Source organism: Terrapene carolina, unplaced genomic scaffold (assembly GCF_002925995.2).
Source record: "Terrapene carolina triunguis isolate 2854851 unplaced genomic scaffold, T_m_triunguis-2.0 Scaffold85, whole genome shotgun sequence".
Classification (NCBI taxonomy): Eukaryota; Metazoa; Chordata; order Testudines; family Emydidae; genus Terrapene; species Terrapene triunguis.
The window spans coordinates 3721187-3742217 of NW_020664436.1; the positions used below are offsets into that span (position 1 = coordinate 3721187).

A 21031-nucleotide genomic window follows, 5' to 3' on the forward strand; every position below is an offset into this window, starting at 1 on the left:
GTCTCTGTACACAGAGAGCTGTTACCCTTCCCTTTATAGTTATGACAGGGTATGTTACAGTTTCTATATGAGGAAAGATTAAAAAGACTGGAACTGTTCAGTTTAGAAAAGAGACGACTAAAGGGGGATATGATAGAGCTCTGTAAAATCATGAATGATGTAGAAAAAGTGAATAGGGAAGTGTCATTTACCCTTTCACATAACACAATAACCAGGGGTCATCCAATGAAATTAATAGTTTTAAACCTGTTGCCTAAGATAAGGAACCACTTCTTCACATAATGCACAGTCAAGCTGTGGAACTCATTGCCAGGAGATGTTGTGAAGGCCAAAAGTATAAATGGGTTCAAAAAGGATTAGATACATTCATGGAGGATAGGTCCATTAATGGCTATTAGCCAAGATGGTCAGGGATGCAGCCCCATTCTCTGCGTGTCCCTAAACCTCTCACTGCCATAAGTGGGAGCTGTGTGACCGGGGATGTTTCACTCAATAATTGCCCTTTTCTGTTAATTCCCTGTGAAGCTTCTGGTACCTGCCAATGTTGGAAGAAGGATACTGGGCTAGATGGACACTGGTCTGTCCCAGTATGACCATTCTTATGTTCTTCTCCCTGAGCCTAATTGGCTGAGTCCAGGTTGATTGTCATGGAGCCCTCAAGTAATCTGGAGATGAAGATCTAACTAAGTGCCACCAAGGCCAGGGATATAGGCTCCCAATGAAAGCAACTACTCCAGTCTACTCAATGTCACTACCTCACCAGCCGTATCCCCCACTGCTTGTTGATTCTAACTGCCTGTGCCCCTGTTCGTGCTTGCTCCTGTTCCAGGCCCAATCTGTGCCTGCTACAGCCATATTCCAACCCTACTCTTGGTTCCTGATTCCTTCTCTGACCTCTGGCTTTGGTCCCTGGCCTGACCACTAGGGCTGACCGCTGCTTCTCCAACCACTAGGCCTACCCATCCACTTACCAGTTTCTGACACCATGTTTGCTCCATGCTGCCAACACTTCTCTATCACCACTGGAAACTCAGGCCAGGTTTCTGCTGGGGGACCTGTGAAGCTATACAGTGCAGGAAGTGCCACCCAGAAGAGCCTGAATGACAGCCTACTGATTGGGCCATGCTGATGTATAAAGCCATCACAGGGAGCTTTCTAAGCAACGATGGAGACCTTCTGCTCCAGTCCATGCCTTGCTGTGAACCCCAGACTCTGGCTTCTGATCCTTGCTTGACCCCAGCTCTGATACTTGCATCTTGTCTGCAACTTGGCACCTACCCTGACTTCTGGCATCCTGACCTGGCTTGGCCCCTGACTTTGCTTCTTGTCTACTGACGGCAACTTGGTATCCAAGCTGTGCACACAGGCAACTCACAGCCCAGTCCTGACACCGGTCCCAACAGTTTGCTGAGACCCTCCCCAGCGGTCCCATCCAACCCCTCCATAGAAGATGGAAGGGAGGGCAACTCTCCAACCAGCAGTTCCCTGAGGGCCTGGGACCTGCAGGACCAAGTCACTCTTCTGCAACTAAAGAACCTTGTGCTACAGATCCAAGCTATGCAGTTTGCAGCCCAATCACAGAACCTGCATGAGCATTTAGCTCAGTTGCATGTCCAGGTGATGCAGCTCACTGCCAAAGCACAGACCCTATGTGAACAGCTAGCATCTCACAGGAGATGCAGCTACACACCTCCCTCAGCAGACTACCCACCTCCTGAACAGGCTCCCACCTCCCAAACAGGCTCCCACATTGCTGCTGCCTGAATGGTTCTGAACCAATGCAGGCTGCTCTTCCTGCCCCGCCCCCAAATGTACCCCAGAGACAAGATGAAGTGGGGCTAGCAGTTAGCTTCCTCACCAGCAAAGCACTCAACTGCGCTTCCCCCTATTAGAGTAGAACAGCCCAGTACTCTCTGAAAGGGATGCCTTCCTACAAGCCTTCTTTGATAACCCACATCTTGTCTGCTCTGCAGAGGCTGCCCTCCAGAAGTTTCATTAGGGGCAAGGACTGGCCACCTCCTATGCTGCTCATTTCCGATAGCTTGCAGCTGATGTCAAATGGAATGAGGCAGCCCAACAACACCAACTCTGGTGAGGACTCAGTGCAGATGTAAAAGATAATGTAGCCCACGTTGAAAACCCTACACCCCTAGAGGCATTTATTGATCTCCCCATGTCATCGAGTCTTGGCTGCGCGAGCAGAAGGAGTAAAGAAGTGGCAGCCTGATACTCCCACATCCGCCTGCTACACCAAAGTCTGTAGCACCGAGTCCTGCAACCGAGTCAATGCAGTTCGAGCTGGATTACTGATGCCTGACTCTGGAGGAGAAAGAATATTGATTGCAATTGAACCTCTGTTTTTACTGTGGGGAGCCAGGACATGCACTTGCCTCCTGTCCAGATTGAAAGAGCTTGGGAAATGGACCAGCCCACGCTCAGTTTGGGGGTACAGCCTGGGAATCATCAGAGTGCCATGCTCTGGAACCACCCCCTAACCTTCGAGAAGAACCTTACCTGGGAACGACAGGGTCTCCCAGCATTTTCAATTGCTCCTGCAATTGCAGATCTTGGGGGAGGCAAGACAGATTCCTCTGCAGTTGATGATAGACACTGGAGCTGCTCCCAACTTTATAGATGTTAAGGCAGCCCAAACACTACAGATCCTTCTCTTGGCAAATCCCACACTATATCTGGCTGAGACGATAGATGGGTGGCTCCTATCATCAGGACTGGTGACTCAAGAGACCATCTCCCTAGAGTCCATAGTGGAAGGGTACTGGGAAATAATATGCTCTGATGTGATCTGCTCTCCATTCTTCACAGTAATGGGCATTCCTTGGTTGGAGAGGCATGATCTGTGTATCTCCTGGTGGTGGAGGAACATTATCTTCTCCTCCGAATATTGCCAGAAATCTTGCTTCCAACAAATCGACCAACCTCCGTTGGAGTCACACCGACAAGACTGGACCAGCAACACCATGAGGGAGGGGGTGAGAGGCAATATAAGAATCTGCGTGACTAAAACGTCAGACCATGGGAGTTCCAGGCTGCTGACACTTCCCCATCACCACCAGAAGTACAGGCTGGCTTTCCGCTGGGGGACCCTGTAAAGCTAGATACTGCAGGAAGTATTGCCCAGCGAGGCTGCAGTGGTGGCTCCTCACAGCCTACTGATTGGCCCATGCCAGTATATAAACAAAAAATCCATCACGGGGAGCTGTCTGAGCAATGATGCAGACTGACTGCTTGCTTCCACTCCAGTCCTTGCCTTGCTGTGAACCCCAGACTCTGGCTCCTGACCCTGGTTCAACCCCAACTCCACTACTTGCCTTCTGTCTACCTCACCACCTGACCCTGAATTCCTGGCATCCTGACCCAACATGACCCTGACTCTGCTACTCGTCTCCTGACCGCAACTTGGTGACTTACCCTTGCACGCAGGTTGCCCACAGCCTGACCCTGACAATACTTCTCTATAGTCAAGCCTACTGTGACAGGTTGGATCACAGAAACCCCTTTGGGAACTGCCAACTGATGTGCCAAGATGATTTCTGCCCCTGCTTTCCCTACCAGTTTGGGACTCCAGCACCCTGTCTTGTTGAGCCAGACACGCCAGTCTGCTCCAACACAGACTCAGGGTCTGAACCATGTGCCCCAAAGCTGCAGACTTAACGGAAAGCAACTTAAGAAGTGTTCCTGTCTATCACACTCAGATGCCCAACTCCCAATGGGGTCCAAACCCCAAATAAATCCGTTTTACCCTGTAAAGCTTATATAGGGTAAACTCATAAATTGTTCACCCTCTATAACACTGATAGAGAGATATGCACAGCTGTTTCCCCACCCCCCAGGTATTAATACATACTCTGGGTTAATTAATAAGTAAAAAGTGATTGTATTAAATACAGAAAGTAGGATTTAAGTGGTTCCAAGTCGTGACAGACAGAACAAAGTGAATTACCAAGTAAAATAAAAGAAAACACGCAAGTCTGAGTCTAATACACTAAGAAAACTGAGTACAGATAAAAACCTCACCCTTAGAGGAATTCCAGTAAGCTTCCTTTTACAGGCTAGTCTGGGTCCATCAATCACTCACACCCCTTGTAGTTACTGTCCTTTGTTCCAGTTTCTTTCAGGTATCCTTGGGAGTGGAGAGGCTATCTCTTGAGCCAGCTGAAGACAAAAAGGAGGGGTTTCCCAGGGGTTTAAGTAGACTTTCTCTTTTGGGTGGAGACCCCCTCCTCTCTGATGCTGCCCCCGACCCAGTGCCACAGCCGGAGCGCCGGAGCGGGGCCGAGCCACATGGCGCAGCTCATCGTCCGGCTTAAAACAGCCTGTGGGCCGTAGTTTGCCCACCCCCAGTCTAAATAGATTTTCAACGTAACTTAAATGTATATTCTGTGATGTAAAATTTAATTGTTATACAGCGCTGACAAACAAAATTATTATTTTTATTGTTGCCAAACCCAAACATTTAAAAATTATGACATATTAAAGAAAAAATACATTTTGATTTCTTTTGGTTCTGAGTCTTTAGGAGGCACTTAGGTCACATTTCCAAGCTTTTCTCTGTAACCATGAGGCCTAGAAACTTTTTTTTTTTTAATTAAAGCTGATAGTCTCATATAGTCATTGTATTCTTGGAACTAGGGCTTCAAGGAAAACACCAAACATATGAGACTCCCCATAAAATTATGAGAGTGGGCATCACTGATGTAGAGGCCCATTTAAAGATTAGGACCACACTGTGATAGCCTTTTATAAACATATTGGATGTTTTTCTAAAATATATTCTCTGGGAATTATTTTGTGGACGTTCTATGGCCTGTGTTATATAGGTCAGATTGGATGATCACAATGCTCCCTTCTGGCCTATGACTCTGTAATAAATAAGAAAGTCCTTGCTCCAGAGTGCTCAGTCTAGAGTAATGACAAGAAATGAATACTGTTCCATATTCTAAATGAGATCACAAAAGAGAAATTTAAGTGGTTTGTGTTTAGCAGTAGAAGCATAATCAAATTAATGCTTCATTTATTTGCTGAGTAATTGTTATAAAGTCCTTTGTCATGACCATTGTCTGTATTTGTTTAGTTGAATTAAATAGGGGCCAAAACCTTACACAGATAAAATTCTCATTGAAATCAATGGGAACTTTGCTTGAGTGAGGACTGCAGGATTTGGTTTTTGGTGAATGAAACTGTTCTTATATAAATCAGAAGAAATGTATCTCTCAATTCTACAAATAAATGCTATTACATTCTAGCCTGCAAGTAAAATGTATTTTATCATAAAACAGACTGCTTGGGAATAGAGAAATTAACAAATTTGGATATAGTTAGGTCATCCCATTTTACAATATTTTTCATTCTCTGTAGACTGTTGTTCTGAACTTGATATTTATTATTAAGGAGAGATGTCTCTCCAAAAACTTGGAAAATCGTAAACATCAGTAATTTTGTTAAAGTATACTGGAGACAGATCTCTTCAGCAACATCCCGGCCAATCTGCCTGGAATTAGTCCATGAGCTTCTGAACATGAAGTCATGCAACATTTCATAAACTCACTAAAGATCATTTCAGCAAGACCTCATCTCTTGGATAATGTGTCTTTGATGTGTTTTGTTTGAAGTAGTTAAGAGACAATTCATTGAACAAAGCATCTTTTTAACCATGCCAAAGCTCAACTGCCCGAGAAAAAAACATGCAGGGTTTTCTGGTGATTCTGATGCCACTTTAAAATTTAGAAGGTGTGGGTGTAACTGTGAAGAAATACTACTTATGTCTGTTCTCCACATATGAATATTTCAAAATCTAAATGAGATTTCAGTTGATAACCAGGCCAGTCTAACTAGTTCAGGATTAATTATCTAGACAAAGCTTTGGGGGCTAGAATAATTGAAGTTAATGCAAGGAGATGCACATTACATGTCCCTGTGCTAGCCTAGCTTCCTGCAAAATTGGATATTCGCTCCAAGGGAGGTCTGTTGGTGTTTCCCTACTGTTTTCCCTTGATGTTCCTACTTCTTTTGGAGACAGCTTTAGTTTGTGGCTGAGGTCTTCAGGAGTCCCTCTGGTGGAAACTTCTAAGGAAATCCATCTTGGCTGTGCCCCCTTCCCAGATAGCACTATCAAATTTTTGGGTTGCAGCGTCCATCTACAGCCACCACCTTTGAAGTTGAATGAGATGTTGTGGTTACTTTTTAGGGATAGATCCACAAAAGGACTAAATATTTCAACACCTAACTTTTAGGTGCCTTGCCACCCAGTAGCATCCACAGCCCCAAGTTAACATGTTCATACTGCAGTACGCAGACCTTCTGACCTGTATCCACACTGCTAAAATGATAGGGCTTAATTCAGAGTTCCAGCAGGACTCGGGCTCTGACCCAGCACCATTAGTAGGGTCCTAGGACCTGGATTCTGAATGCTTGCTAATCTGAGTCGAACTGATTTTTGTGTGGACAGAAGGGGGGGTTGGGCTCAGACCTGAGTCAGGGCATGGGCCTAGAGTGCATTGTATACATACAAAGGCCTTTCACCTGCACTAACAGTAAGTGTTGCCTTCTTTTCTGTAGAAAGTTGTACACTGACTGGCACAGTACTGCTGAAATGTTTAGAGAAGCATTCTCCCTCTTACATATTTTTCTTTAACTAAATAAATTGTGTACCTTAATGTTGAAAAAAAAATTTCATACCTTGGACTTTTCAAGTATTCTATGTTCAGCAAATAACCATTTATTTTGCCCATCTTCTAAGTGCCCATATACAAGCCTATACAGCTACAGTTTAAATTTAGAATTTGCTCTCTGAAGAACAAACTAAAACAAGATGCAGGTTAAGTAAGCAATTTGGGAATTGATTTTTACTTTGAAAATGAAGATACAGCATTTTTGAATGAACAAAGATCAAGTTTGATCCCTAAGTAGCATTTATTATGTTAACAATTACTAGGTCAGATTCATTGCCAAATTACACTGCAGTCTCATCAATTTCAATTGTCCTTATTTAGCAGGAGTATGGATTAGCAAGATTAGACCTATATCCTATAGTTCCTTATAGATCTTAAATAATGCAGAGAGAAATAATTGGCCACATTTTCAAAAGTGTCCTTGACTGTTATGAAAACAACAAGGAGTCTGGTGGCACCTTAAAGACTAACAGATTTATTTGGGCATAAGCTTTCGTGGGTAAAAACCTCACTTCTTCAGATGCCTAAAGTGAAAGTTACAGATGCAGGCATTATATACTGACACATGGGGAGCAGGGAGTTACTTCGCAAGTGGAGAACCAGTGTTGACAGGGCCAATTCAATCAGGATGGATGTAGTCCACTCCCAATAATAGATGAGGAGGTGTCAATTCCAGGAGAGGAAAAGCTGCTTCTGTAATGAGCCAGCCACTCCCAATCCCTATTCAAGCCCAGATTAATGGTGTTAAATTTGCAAATGAATTTTAGTTCTGCTGTTTCTCTTTGAAGTCTGTTTCTGATGCCCAAATAAATCTGTTAGTCTTTAAGGTGCCACCAGACTCCTTGTTGTTTTTGGAGATACGGACTAACACGGCTACCCCCTGATACTTGACTGTTATGCACACTTTTGAGTGTACCAAGGTTTTGTATGCACATTTTCACTTCCAGTTGCAGGGGGGACCCGGATGCACAGGGGCTTGTTGGGGGATTCTGGATGCCACGGGTAATGGGACTCTGCAGGGGGGTCCAGGTAAAAGGTGGTTGAGGCTCAGCAGGGGGGTCTGAGTGTGGGGGGATAGAGCTCAGCAGGGGGATCTGGGGAGATCAGTGGGAGGGATCCAGATGCTGGGGGAGTCGGGCTCAGTGGGGTGGGGATCCAGGTGCATCTGGTTGGGGCTTGGTAGGGTGGGGAACTGGGTGGCTCGTCGGCGTGGTCCAGGTGCAGAGGGAGTGGGGCTCGTTGGTGGGGGAGGGTTCTGGGTGTGGTGGGGCGTGAGGCTCAGCAGGGCTCGGTAGGCTGGGGATCCGGGTGTGGGTGGCTCGTCCGTGTGGTCCAGGTGCAGAGGGAGTGGGGCTCGTCAGGTGGGTTCTGGGTGGGTGGGTGGGGCCGGTGAGGCTCAGCGGGAGAGTCTGGGTATGAGGGGGTCTGGATGCATGGGGGTTGGGCAGATGGGGGAGCAGCTCCCTGTAAAGTGATCCCTCCCTCTGCAGCTGAGGAGTGATGGGTGCAGAAAGTGCGTGTGGGGGGGGGCAGTTTGCAGAGCTTTCTACAGCTGGGGGAGAAATCTGGGGATGGGTCTGACATGCTATGCAGGGGAAGAGGAAGTCCCGTCCTCTCCCGCCCTGCTGGGACTAGCAGCTGAGTCCGGCGCAAGGTAGGAGCCACCAGCCGGGTCTTCCCCAGTTCTGCCCCACAGTGATTTACCTCTCTGCCTGCTGCCCTGGGCACTCGAAACATACTGTTGGGGAGGGTCGTATGACTGCTCTTGTGGCTTCCCTTTGCTTCCCCGTCAGAAAGTCATTTTTCTGTGGGTAAGCAAAGAAATCTGTGGGGTACATAAATTCTGTGCATGTGCAGTGGTGCAGAATTCCCCCAGGAGTAAAAAAGACACCAGGGGAAGATAATACTATAAGGCTAAGTGTGACCATATCCAGAATACATTGCAAATTACAACTTTTTGCAGACGCCGCAGCACAATAACTGACGTTAGGGAACTACAACAACTATGAAGAAGAACAGGAAAGGAAGGAAGATCAGTAAGATCCCAAACCTAGAAGAGGCAAGAAGCAAATTCACTTAAGGGCAGCTCTGTGATTCACCATTATTGTATTGTGCACTCAGATACTGTGTTGATAGGTACTCTGCAAATTCCTAGAGTAGATGGATCGGGCGTTTTCTAACCTTGATGCTGTTTGTATTGGCTTTTTAACATCTGGAAGCTAAAATCCAGCTATTCCCTGACTTCATGGGGTATTTTTGGTCATTGGGAGCAGATGTTGGCTGTAGTTGCTGTCAATATACTTCTGTTTGTTTTTCTTTGATATCCTAGTGTAGTGGATTAAACTGAGCAATTTGGCAACCTCTCAGGTTTTCAAATAAGCTTCATTAAGTTGGAGACCCTTTGCATCTCTCATGGTGCCAGACCAGCAGCCTATCTATACATGGTCCCTTCCTCTTAGACAAGAAACAAACATTTTTTCTTATCTTGGCTTATCACTTTATCTATAAACAAAAAATGCACAAGAATATTTTTGCCCTTTTTCCTTTATGCAAAGTTGGTAGGGTCTTTAGACTAAATAAATTAAATCTACTTTTGGGGTCTGATAAATCTTATCAGGAGGATAATTCTTCCCTAATTCATTTATCCCTTTTATTGCTCCCTTTGAATTTATTGTAAGAGGAGTTTGAATTGTGGAAAAACAGTTTATGAGATGTATAAAGCTAGAGCAAGTCTTTATAAACTACAGTTGCTGAAAGGAAAAAGAGGAATTTGGCATTCCTGAATCCAGAGATTTTATAATCTGTCCTGTCAAATGCAGACTGCCGAGTCCTAGTTCAATTGGCCATATGAATATTGTAGTAAAAAGTAGGCTGAATACTTATCCAGTTTCTATTTTTAACTACTTTTGGGTGATTGTTTCCAATTATCTGTTTTACAGAAAAGTGAAAATACAAAGTAATGACCATAATTTCTGCCTTGGGTATTTATATCTTATCACGGTAGAATATAGGAGCTGATATACAGCAGGTAGCAAAGTACTTGTTTTCCAGGAATATTCTGGGGCAGTCTACCATAATTAATCTGAAATGAATTTAAAAATGGCAGAAATAGTCTTAAGTCTTTACCCCCAAGGTAAACTTGGACAAACAAAACATATAACTAATATACCCAGTAAAATCAATACAGACTTTAAAAATGTATACATGAAATTAAGAAAAGAAAAGCATAATACATATATCTATATACCTACGTATATATTATCTCAGGGAGGGCTGGGCAAATAACCAAAACTTGTATTTATATCTCAGACATTCCCTCCTCAATGTCTTATTTAACAAAAAGTAAGACTCTCTGCTGGTAAGTAGTGAAGGAACGTTTGCCATGTATTAATAAAAAAGCCATTAGCCATATTTTCATATACAAACAGTTCCATCAAACTATAACACCTTATCAGTAATGAAGTCCAGATCACCATAGTTAAAGGGAATGCTCTTTGTTCGTTGCATTAAAACTATCTCTCTCTGCAAACAAAACCAAGACCAGAAACCTTCAAATACATACTCTCATATCATGTAAATTATCTAAATTCATTAATAAAAAATGTCTCAGTTGATCATGGAAGTGGGATGACACACTGCTCCATCTGTCCTTCACAATATACATTAATATCACTGTTCTCATGATTGTCCAGTGCTTGATCAAAATCAATTTATGGATGAAGAACAATTGGTTGAAGTTGCATTCAAATATGACAGAGGTTATTGTGGTTGGCAGATGAGTTTCCAGCCACAGTGCAGTCTCCCGGTCAAATCAGTTTGCAGTTTGGGAATGTTCCTGGATTCATGAGTGATGTGTTCTGCCATTGACAGCTAACTAGGAGACTGTGTGCCATCATTGGGCTCTTGGATTCATCACTGACCTAAACTCTTACATAGCAGTGTCCACATTCTATCATCTACATTTACCTAGGAGAGTGCATCCTAACTTTTCAAAAGGTGATCCAGCCTTATTAATATGTGCCTTGACTACCTCTTAGTGGGACAACAGCAGTGCAGTCTACCTAAGCATGAAACAGTTATTCCAGAGTAAATTACAATTAGTACAGAGTTCAGCAGTGCACCTCCACAGCAACACAGGGTTCTGGAAGTATGCAAGGTCCGTTGTCATCTCACTACAATGAGTCTCCCTAAAATACTGTGTCGAATTCAAGTTTCAGTCGTTATCTTCAAGATTTTTAAGGGTCTGAGCCCAGGCTTACCTTAAAGATTGCCTAAAGTTCCAGAATGAGGACCATCATCAAGAAGTCTGCTCCTCTGGCACAATCAAACTGTCTATCACAGGGGTCGGCAACCTTTCAGAGTAATGTGCCAAGTCTTCATTTATTCACTCTAATTTAAGGTTTTGCACGCCAGTAATACAATTTAACGTTTTTAGAAGGTCTCTTTCTATAAGTCTATAATATATAACTAAACTATTGTTGTATGTAAAGTAAATAAGGTTTTTAAAATGTTTAAGAAGCTTCATTTAAAATTAAATTAAAATGCAGAGCCCCCCCGGACTGGTGGCCAGGACCCGGGCAGTGTGAGTGCCACTGAAAATCAGCTTGCATGCCGCCTTTGGTACGCGTGCCGTAGATTGCCTACCCCTGGTCTATCATAATGGTAACTTTCATTTATGAGGGAGACAAGAGCCTTCTTTGTAGCCAGTCCAAGACTGTGGAAAGAACTCCTTTGGGATCCATGAACCACCACAACACTTATCACTTTTCATTCCAATTGCAAACTTGACCTACTCTTCACTCATAAAAATAAATAACAAGCAATTTTTTAAAAAAATCCACGCACAGTTTCCTCCCTGGGGAAAGGAAGGGAAAAAGAGAGACCAACACATGACTACTGCTAGTCATGTCACAATGCACTTCTGGAAGGTACTAGGATACCTTGTTGAGTGACACAGTATAAGAACCTGAGTAGAATAGAATCTATTAACTGTTTTCCGATTTGTTACTGTTTCCCCAAAGTTTTGGACATACTTACTTTCCCTAAAAGAGTGTCCATATGTGTCACTGGATCTGCTTTTACATCTAGATTAGTTTGCCCAAGAGAAACTTGTAAAAACAAAGGACCATCTTGTGCTGTATATGGGGAGATACCATAATGATGAGCATTATTAGAAATATTAATGGATTTGACACTGAATTTCAATTTATGGAATTTCCTACACATTGTTCAGTTTGGGAGAGGGGGGACAGTAAGCTTAGCCTTCCAAATATGTGGATGTTGTAAGGAGCATGAGGAAAACTCAGGGACCTCAGGCCACCTGTGGAGGACTGAGTTATGATGGGTGGGACACTTCAGTGCCTCCACATTATTTCATGGGTTCTCTTCCCTTCCAGGGCAGCAAAACTGTCTTAACTGCCTCACAGTATAGCCAGCAAGGCATCTAGCTTGCTCCCAAACTGATGCTGTGCTACTGGGCTACCAGATCATGAATTTAATTCTTCTGATAACCTTTCAACATTTTTTTTTAAAAGCCCAGTCTCTGTGGTAAGCACTCATTAAAAGTGCAGATTGATATTTCTGGAGGCTTATGTTTCTTATTTATGCACATATAAAGCACAGTATGGACAGCAGCAATGGGAGCTTTAAACACATTGGCACCTCAGTGTGCTTTAGCCCTGACTTTGTGGGACCACGTCTAAGGATAAGAGGACAATTGGCTTTTTGGCTTCTCTGCTGAGACCGTCAACAAGATTAACAGGGATGGTTGTGATTTTTTATGATTTGCACACTTTTCCACTAGAAACTGGCCTGGGACCATCAAACTCACTTCACACAGGCTATTGAATGGCTATCATGTGCTGCCTATTTTAGTCACCACCAAGCGACTGGATTCAGGATGGGTTGGTTTAGAGATTAAAGATTCTCTATAGCCCATTACCAACTCCTCATTTGCATTGATATACTATGGTGATAGGCACACAAAAAGTATGTACATAATAATAAACTTTGTTAGAATCTAATGGTAACTCCGATATTTAATTATGGAATGAGTCAGAACATCATTGCTTTCTATTCAGGTCATGAAAATCTTGAAACTCCATCTGATCTAAAATAAATTTGTTTGAGCCTGATCCAAATGCTCACCGAAGACAATTGATACATTCCCTTTGACTACAATGGGCATTGGATCAGGTTCTTGATGAAGCTATAAGAGATAACCATGGAAAAGGTACTGTATGCAACGTGTTATCTATTCCTTCATTTTTTAGTGCTCTAGCAGGATATAATGGCACTATCTTTGCATATGGACAGACGGGCAGTGGCAAGACTTTTACCATCACTGGGGGAGCAGAGCGTTATAGTGATCGAGGCATCATTCCCAGGACACTGTCTTACATTTTTCAGCAGTTGAAGAAGGTACAGATCTTTGTCCTTTCATTTTCTTTAAAAAAAAAAAAATCTGATTTATTAATACTGCATTGAATCACAGGAAACAATCTTGGTGGTAATGCTACAATAAGTCCTGACTTAAACCCACCAAACGAAAGAAATGAATATTAGCGGTGAAATCTAGCCTGACACTGTAGCCTTACCATAAAGTCATCATGAGTGGTGGATGACCAGGTTGTTGCCAGGCACTGAAAAATAGTGGACACCATTGGAATTATTTCAATTTCTTATTTTTTGAGAGTACCACATTCAGGCTTGCCCAGGGTGGTGTTTGATCAAATATTTGGCTGTGACAGCATCAACTGTATTATGCCTATGATAAGTGTTGCAATGCACAGATGAAGTATGAAAATTCATAATCCTATATAACGTTAGGCCAAGAAGAGCAAATAAAAGATTGACCATCAACCAGTATTTTCACCCATCATTTGAACTACCTTGCTTTTTGTATGTTTGAGTGAAGCTCATAATATTAACTTTATGCAGTATAGTATTTGTAAAATTCATAATACAACTTGACTTTCCTGGATAAACTTTATTGAAGGTCTTTAAAAAATCAGGTTACTTAACAAGATTATTTTACTAGATTGTACTAATCCATGTTAATTGCATGGTCACAGTGTAGTATGACCACTTAAATATCACAGATCCATAATCACAACTATTTAATAAAATATTGTGGGAAAATAGTTTCAAATTTCAATATCTCAGCGAGTTTAATTTTTCAAAAGCAAAGACATCCAAACCACAATTATCCTTTTTGTATGTTTGTCTCTTCTTTAACTTTAAATATGTATGTAATATACTCATACATGCTAATATGAGTAAGAGGCTCATTCACTGCCTGAAGTCTGGCATAGAGTGGGCAGACATTATGCAAGTTTCTCGGCATAGCTACACATGTATGCCACATGAACAAGTAAAGCTGTAAATAGTAAAAAGATGTGATGAAAGTTTTTGCCCATAATGCGTTTTTCTCATAATGCACTTGTATGCCATCTGTTACATATTTAACTTTTTAATAGTGTCTTTATATCGGCTTTAAAAGGTATCTAGACCTAAAAGACTAGTTAAAAATTGTCTGTAGAATACTTTCAAAGGCTCATAGAGCCAGTTTTGCAGATGTTCCACATGTAGCACTTCTATTGAAGCTAGTGGAAGTTCTTTGTGTGAAGAGACCATGGATTTGGTTTCAGTGTAAGACAAAAAGTGGTTAATATTAAATAATGAAAGGTTTACACAATTTCTCCATCTCTTCCCTGTGCTCTTACTTTCGAGTCTTCTTCTGATTCACCACTCCTACTCTACCCCTTTTTCTAACCTTACCTGTTACTCCATTTCTGAGTTTTTCCTGAGCAGAGGCTGCCCCTAATAATAATTCTCAGACAAAAACTACATTAAGATGGAGTTGCATCTGAGAGCACATATTAGATAGTTAAGGTAAAATATATTACAGAAATGTTGTAGTTATTTGAAAACCTAGTGTTTATAAATCCAGCTAGTTCAGAGTTAAGGTTAAATTTAAAAGAAATCTAGCCATGTCAAGTTATTGAAAATTGGTTGGGGCACCCAAGTAACATTACCTTAGCCCCGTAGCGACAACATGAAGGGACGAAAAGAAGCAATCTAATATGTCTTTAAAAATCAGCATAATATAATCTGCAGTCACAAAAACTTAATCATATGGTTTTGCATGGTGTCACTGCAGAGTGAAGTTAAGGCTGTTTGGGTGCCCTAACTGTGCATTTCTGTTTGGATTTCTTTTAAGTTTAACCTTAACTGAATTTCTTGGGTTTATAATGTGTTGTTTTGGGATTAAGTACAACATCTATGTAACGTGTCAATGTAAACTATTTATATTGTTATTATTTGTATTGTGGTAGCAACTAGAGTCCTCAATCAGGTAGCAGACTCCCACTCTACTAGGCTCTGTACAACCAGAACACAAGGGCAGCCCACACCCTGAGGAGTTTACAATCACAGTAAATATACTCTATAAATGATATGTACTTTCAACTGTCATTTAATCTTAATGTAGCATTTTCTAGTAATATACATGAGTTTCTAAATTTAAAATTTCATATAGGATCACTAAACAAGAAACGCAAAGAATGTTACCAAGTGATATTTTCAATGATTTTAAGATCTTAACCTTAAACTATTTTTAAAAATTTAAATTTTATGGCCTGTTTCACCAGTACACTTGGCTACTTATGCACAAGGGAGCAGTGCATGGCAGTGACAGCATACTTGCCAGTCCAGCTGGGTTTACAGCTGCTTTGTTTTTGCTAGTGCATCACAAAGAAGCTGGAGAGTGTATACCCTAGTTTTCCCCTGCCTCCTTCACTCCCAGCTTTCTCCTGCACATGCATGTGGACAGTTCTTGTGGAATTCTCTGTAAAAGAGCATTATTCTTCATCCTCTGCTGAAGAAGAAACATTCATTTATGAAGAATAATGGGCTCATTCATCTGCCCATAATTAAAAATCTTCCATTGTAGCATATGCACAAGATTTTAGTGAGTTTAAACGACATGGGAGGTTTGACACATCTGCATTGTTCTGTTGTTAAGTTCATTCAGGACAATAACAACAACAGTCTGACAGTAATGTCTACATTTTTTAAAGAAGCCATTTTAAAATTAATTTTAACTCCTAAATTATTTAAGTGATTTACTTGTAAATTCATAGAAATATCATTCTGTATTTAAAAAGTAAATGCTGTAATTTTGGGGGGACTAAATGCTGTATTTTTCATACATAGAGATTGAGTCGTTGCTTTTAAGTGCAAAAACACTACTCAGTCTTAATTATGGAGTACAACTGGTATCTCTAATAATTCTTGCCAGTTTTTAGTTCTTTCATACTACTTTTCATCCATAGATCTTAAACTGCTTTACAAAGGAGGTTAAGCACCATTTTCTGCATGTTACAGATGAGGAAACGCAGGCACTTATGAATTATGCAAGATACTCTGCTTGTTAATGGTGGGTTTGTGGGAAATCACTAGGTTGGAAACCTTGCAATATATTTCACTTGCGACCAAAGAAAGTTGGAAGCTTGCCTCCATAGCCAAGGGCATTATGCCACCTGTTTGTATTTTAATAAGAAAAAATTGCCAAATTTCATTCTTGTTAATTTTGGTACTTTTTTTTTTTTTATCTTGCCTGACCTTTTATGGCATAGATCAGCCTTGCATAAATTTTTACAGGGGAGTTAACATTTGAAATGCTATGTATATAGTATAATGGAAATGCTGACTGATTAACTGAGGAACATGAATGATGTCAATAATGCTTGAAGCTCTTGAGTCTCCTTGTGGCAGTTCTGAAGGGGGCTTCCTAATTTTTTGAGTGTGAAATTCATACCTCTCTTCACAAAGTATGAATATTCAGTCTTTTTGCAGGGAACTAAGCACATGTGGGTGGAAATAGATTCCAAGACCCTGCTAGAGGGCCAATTCCTCCAATTTGCAGGCTTCCTGTGGAGTTGCTACTATTCCAGCCTAGGATGAGTTTTGGACCTGTAACAGGGCGTAGCAGGGCCCCCTTTGGTCCTGCCTCTGCTCTGCTCCAACAATCACTCAGAGACCTTCTGACTCAGCAGTCACCAGTGCAGTTTATTTACACAGTGCAAACCTACTACCTCTCACCACATATTGCTGGAAGTCCCAACCTTAGGGACTTCTCTTTCTTGTAGCCAGGAGGGGATAGCTACCCCTCTCCTTCCACTCTCTGGCTTCAGCTCCTCCCCCTTTTGCTTCTTTCCTCTGTGCCTGTATATAGCCCCAGGCTAATCAGGCTGGCAGCTGTTCCGGCTCTGCCAATCACTCTCAGGTTCCTCTAGTTAGCTCCAATTCACCTCCCTTACTTGGAGCTGGAGTGACAGAGGGCTTGCTCAGCAGTTCCTGATCAGCATCCTGTCACAGGACCCATGTAACCTCATAAATGTTGATTCAATAGCTCCTTCCCCAACTGTGCTAGCCTACTTGGGCCTGGCATAAAGCCTCACTCTGTGAGAAGCAAAGAGTACAGTACCCCTCCAAGTCTGCATGGCTGCTCAGCCTGTTCCTCCCCCTCTCAGAGAGGAGGGCCATTGTGGGACTTAAGTGTTGCAGTGGGCATTGCATGGACCCTATTCATCTGGGTGAATTTTTTCTCCTTAAAAAAGGAGATTAGCGTCCCAACACCTGTGCGCTTCATTAGACATGCAAAAACAGTCTAGAAAAATCTTGAGTGGCTTAAAACTTGCTTTTTCATTCTCCCATCTTAACTAAAATGATTTAATTGGAAAAGTTATTATATGGTTTAGATAAGAAATTAAAATTATGTGTTCCACCTGCAAGCAACAGGTTTCTTTTCATACTGTACTAAAGTTATTTTTAAGTCAGTGACTCTCAAATAGGAATTATTTTTGGTGACCCACAGAAGGGAAAAAAGTTTGAGAACCAAGCACTGTTGCCATGGATAAGGTAGGGGATTGCGGGGAGGCCATCAAAGGATCTTATGAAATGGTCCTTGACATCAAAAGTGTAAGAACTTCTGCTAAAAGTTAGTTTTCACTTCAACCAAAACACAGAAAAATGATCTACTTTCCCATTGGACAGAAACAAAATCAGTGAGGAGATAAATATTACTGTCAGGTTTCTAAGAGGTTGTGACAGAGAGTGACGCTGATAGTCACTCATTACATCTGTACAAGAGAAAAATAAATTAAATATTCTTGGCAATTTTATATCAGTGTTCCCCAAAAGAGAAATGAAATTTTGTTTACATGCTGTAATATTAATTCTCAACCAATATAAATCATTCATTCTGCCACTCCATCAACCATGTGAGGCAAAGCCAAGAAAATAAAAGTAAAAGTTGTGTATTGTCTGTCTGACTTCATGTGTTCTTTGTTCCTCTTTACTCCACAAGGTCCATGACTGAATTAAACTTTATTTCTTTAATTTAGCAACTTTGTGCAAATGTGAAAATGAAATATATGTGAAAATAGGTAAGCTGATCAAATAGCTTACTGTCGTGTCCTGATTATCATCTGGTCAGCCATTCCATATTATGTTTGTACTGTATTTAGAGCTGTACCTACCAATCCTTATTCATAAGAGTAGATTTTAGTCACATGAACACCTACATGAGTAAGGGTGTATAAGATGGAGTCCCTAGAATAACTCCTTGAGACTAGGACTTTGTCTTCCTCTGTCTGGTACTGTGCTGATTAAATAATAATGTAGGATGAAGAAATAACCATCTGATTTGTAGTATTTGCATATTTAGTTCTATCAAGAGTGCATGCAGGAACATTTGATTTTTCAGACGTGTTTCTGGCATTTAAAGTGACTGGCGCTTCATAGTATTAGCTAGCCACACATTTAGGGACACTGCTCCCTCTCTGCTCTCAGATTGGCCACTTTTACTTTTTGTGTGTGTGTTTTACTTTCCTCCCTTATCTCTTCTTGTTTCTCTTCCTTTCATCTTTGTCTCTTTCCATACCTTCCTCTTCTCTTATTTCCTCTTGTCTTTTATAGTGGGCCCTTTCAAAAAAGCTGACATAGGTGGAAATTTCCATATATTCATGCACTAGTCAAAAGTATATTTAAATATATTTAAAATATATTATACAAATATCTTTGTTATTGTTTCTTTACTATGTTTGTGGTGAAATGTCAACTTTCCTCTTGGTTCATGAGGTAGATCAGAAGCAAGGTGAAGTATCATTAGAGGAAATGTAGTTTATCAGGATTGGAGCTTGTGGAGACAGAATCATAGAAGTGTAGGGCTGGAAGTGACGTTGAGAAATCATCAAGTTCAGCCCCCTGCGCTGAGGCAGGACCATGTAAACCTGGACCATCCCTGACAGCTGTTTATCCAACCTGCTCTTTAAAACCTCCAGGGTTCCTGTTGAAGCCCAGAGGCATCATAAGTGTTTAGCAGTACATGGCATGTTTCTGTTAAGGCGGTTTCTTTGTAAAACAGGTATTGGTATGCAGACATTTGCAAGGAGCAATTAGCTTTTCAAATAGGGATGCAGTCGATTCTGTAGTGAAGGATCTCACTAATACAGGGTGAAATTCACTTCTCCCCATTCAAAGCTTGAGTAAATGGGCTTGTGTGTGGATCTAGGTAGTGGTTCAGGAGGAATAGGGAGGATAATGTTAATCCACTGAACCAAGTGATAAGGCATATGGCTACAGCACTATGCAGCAAAGGCCTGCTCCGTGGGTTGAGAGAGTTGCCGCTGTGCCTTTAGCTATGTTGTGGTTCTTCCATTAAATTCACGTAAGTGCCTGTCTAGTGGTCTCTTCCCAGCATGCCCTCGGATCGCTACCCCTTCCTGCTTCTACACGTGGGCACCAATGATACTGCCAAGAATGACCTTGAGTGGATAACTGCAGACTACGTGGCTCTGGGAAGAAGGATAAAGGAGTTTGAGGCACAAGTGGTGTTCTCGTCCATCCTCTCTGTGCAAGGAAAAGGCCTGGGTAGAGACCGTCGAATCGTGGAAGTCAACGAATGGCTACGCAGGTGGTGTCGGAGAGAAGGCTTTGGATTCTTCAACCATGGGATGGTGTTCCAAGAAGGAGGAGTGCTAGGCAGAGACGGGCTCCACCTAACGAAGAGAGGGAAGAGCATCTTCGCCAGCAGGCTGGCTAACCTAGTGAGGAGGGCTTTAAACTAAGTTCACCGGGGGAAGGAGACCAAAGCCCTGAGGTAAGTGGCGAAATGGGATCCTGGGAGGAAGCACAAGCAGGAGAGCGCAAGAGGGGAGGACTCCTGTCTCATACTGAGAAAGAGGGACGATCGATGAGTTATCTTAAGTGCCTATACACAAATGCAAGAAGCCTGGGAAACAAGCAGGGAGAACTGGAAGTCCTGGCACAGTCAGGGAACTATGATGCGATTGGAATAACAGAGACTTGGTGGGATAACTCACATGACTGGAGTACTGTCATGGACGGATATAAACTGTTCAGGAAGGACAGGCAGGGCAGAAAAGGTGGGGGAGTTGCGTTGTATGTAAGAGAGGAGTATGACTGCTCAGAGCTCCGGTATGAAACTGCAGAAAAACCTGAAAGTCTCTGGATAAAGTTGAGAAGTGTGAGCAACAAGGGTGATGTCGTGGTCGGAGTCTGCTATAGACCACCAGACCAGGGGGATGAGGTGGACGAGGCTTTCTTCTGGCAACTAGCAGAAGTTGCTAGATCGCAGGCCCTGGTTCTCATGGGAGACTTTAATCACCCTGATATCTGCTGGGAGAGCAATACAGCGGTGCACAGACAATCCAGGAAGTTTTTGGAAAGTGTAGGGGACAATTTCCTGGTGCAAGTGCTGGAGGAACCAACTAGGGGCAGAGCTTTTCTTGACCTGCTGCTCACAAACAGGGAAGAATTAGTAGGGGAAGCAAAAGTGGATGGGAACCTGGGAGGCAGTGACCATGAGATGGTCGAGTTCAGGATCCTGACACAAGGAAGAAAGGAGAGCAGCAGAATACGGACCCTGGACTTCAGAAAAGCAGACTTTGACTCCCTCAGGGAACAAATGGGCAGGATCCCCTGGGAGAATAACATGAAGGGCAAAGGGGTCCAGGAGAGCTGGCTGTATTTTAAAGAATCCTTATTGCGGTTGCAGGAACAAACCATCCCGATGTGTAGAAAGAATAGTAAATATGGCAGGCGACCAGCTTCGCTAAACAGTGAAATCCTTGCTGATCTTAAACGCAAAAAAGAAGCTTACAAGAAGTGGAAGATTGGACAAATGACCAGGGAGGAGTATAAAAATATTGCTCAGGCATGCAGGAGTGAAATCAGGAAGGCCAAATCACACTTGGAGTTGCAGCTAGCAAGAGATATTAAGAGTAACAAGAAGGGTTTCTTCAGGTATGTTAGCA

The 21031-nt window shown here is 42.2% G+C and overlaps 1 protein-coding gene across 1 annotated transcript in view; it reads left to right on the plus strand.

Annotated features, from left to right (window-relative positions):
- KIF6 (kinesin family member 6) overlaps positions 1-21031 on the plus strand; it is a 291482-nt gene that overhangs the window by 16685 nt on the left and 253766 nt on the right. The window contains exon 4 of the mRNA XM_024203468.3: positions 12962-13109. Coding sequence (XP_024059236.2) covers positions 12962-13109 — 148 coding nt within the window. The remainder of the gene's footprint in view (positions 1-12961; positions 13110-21031) is intronic.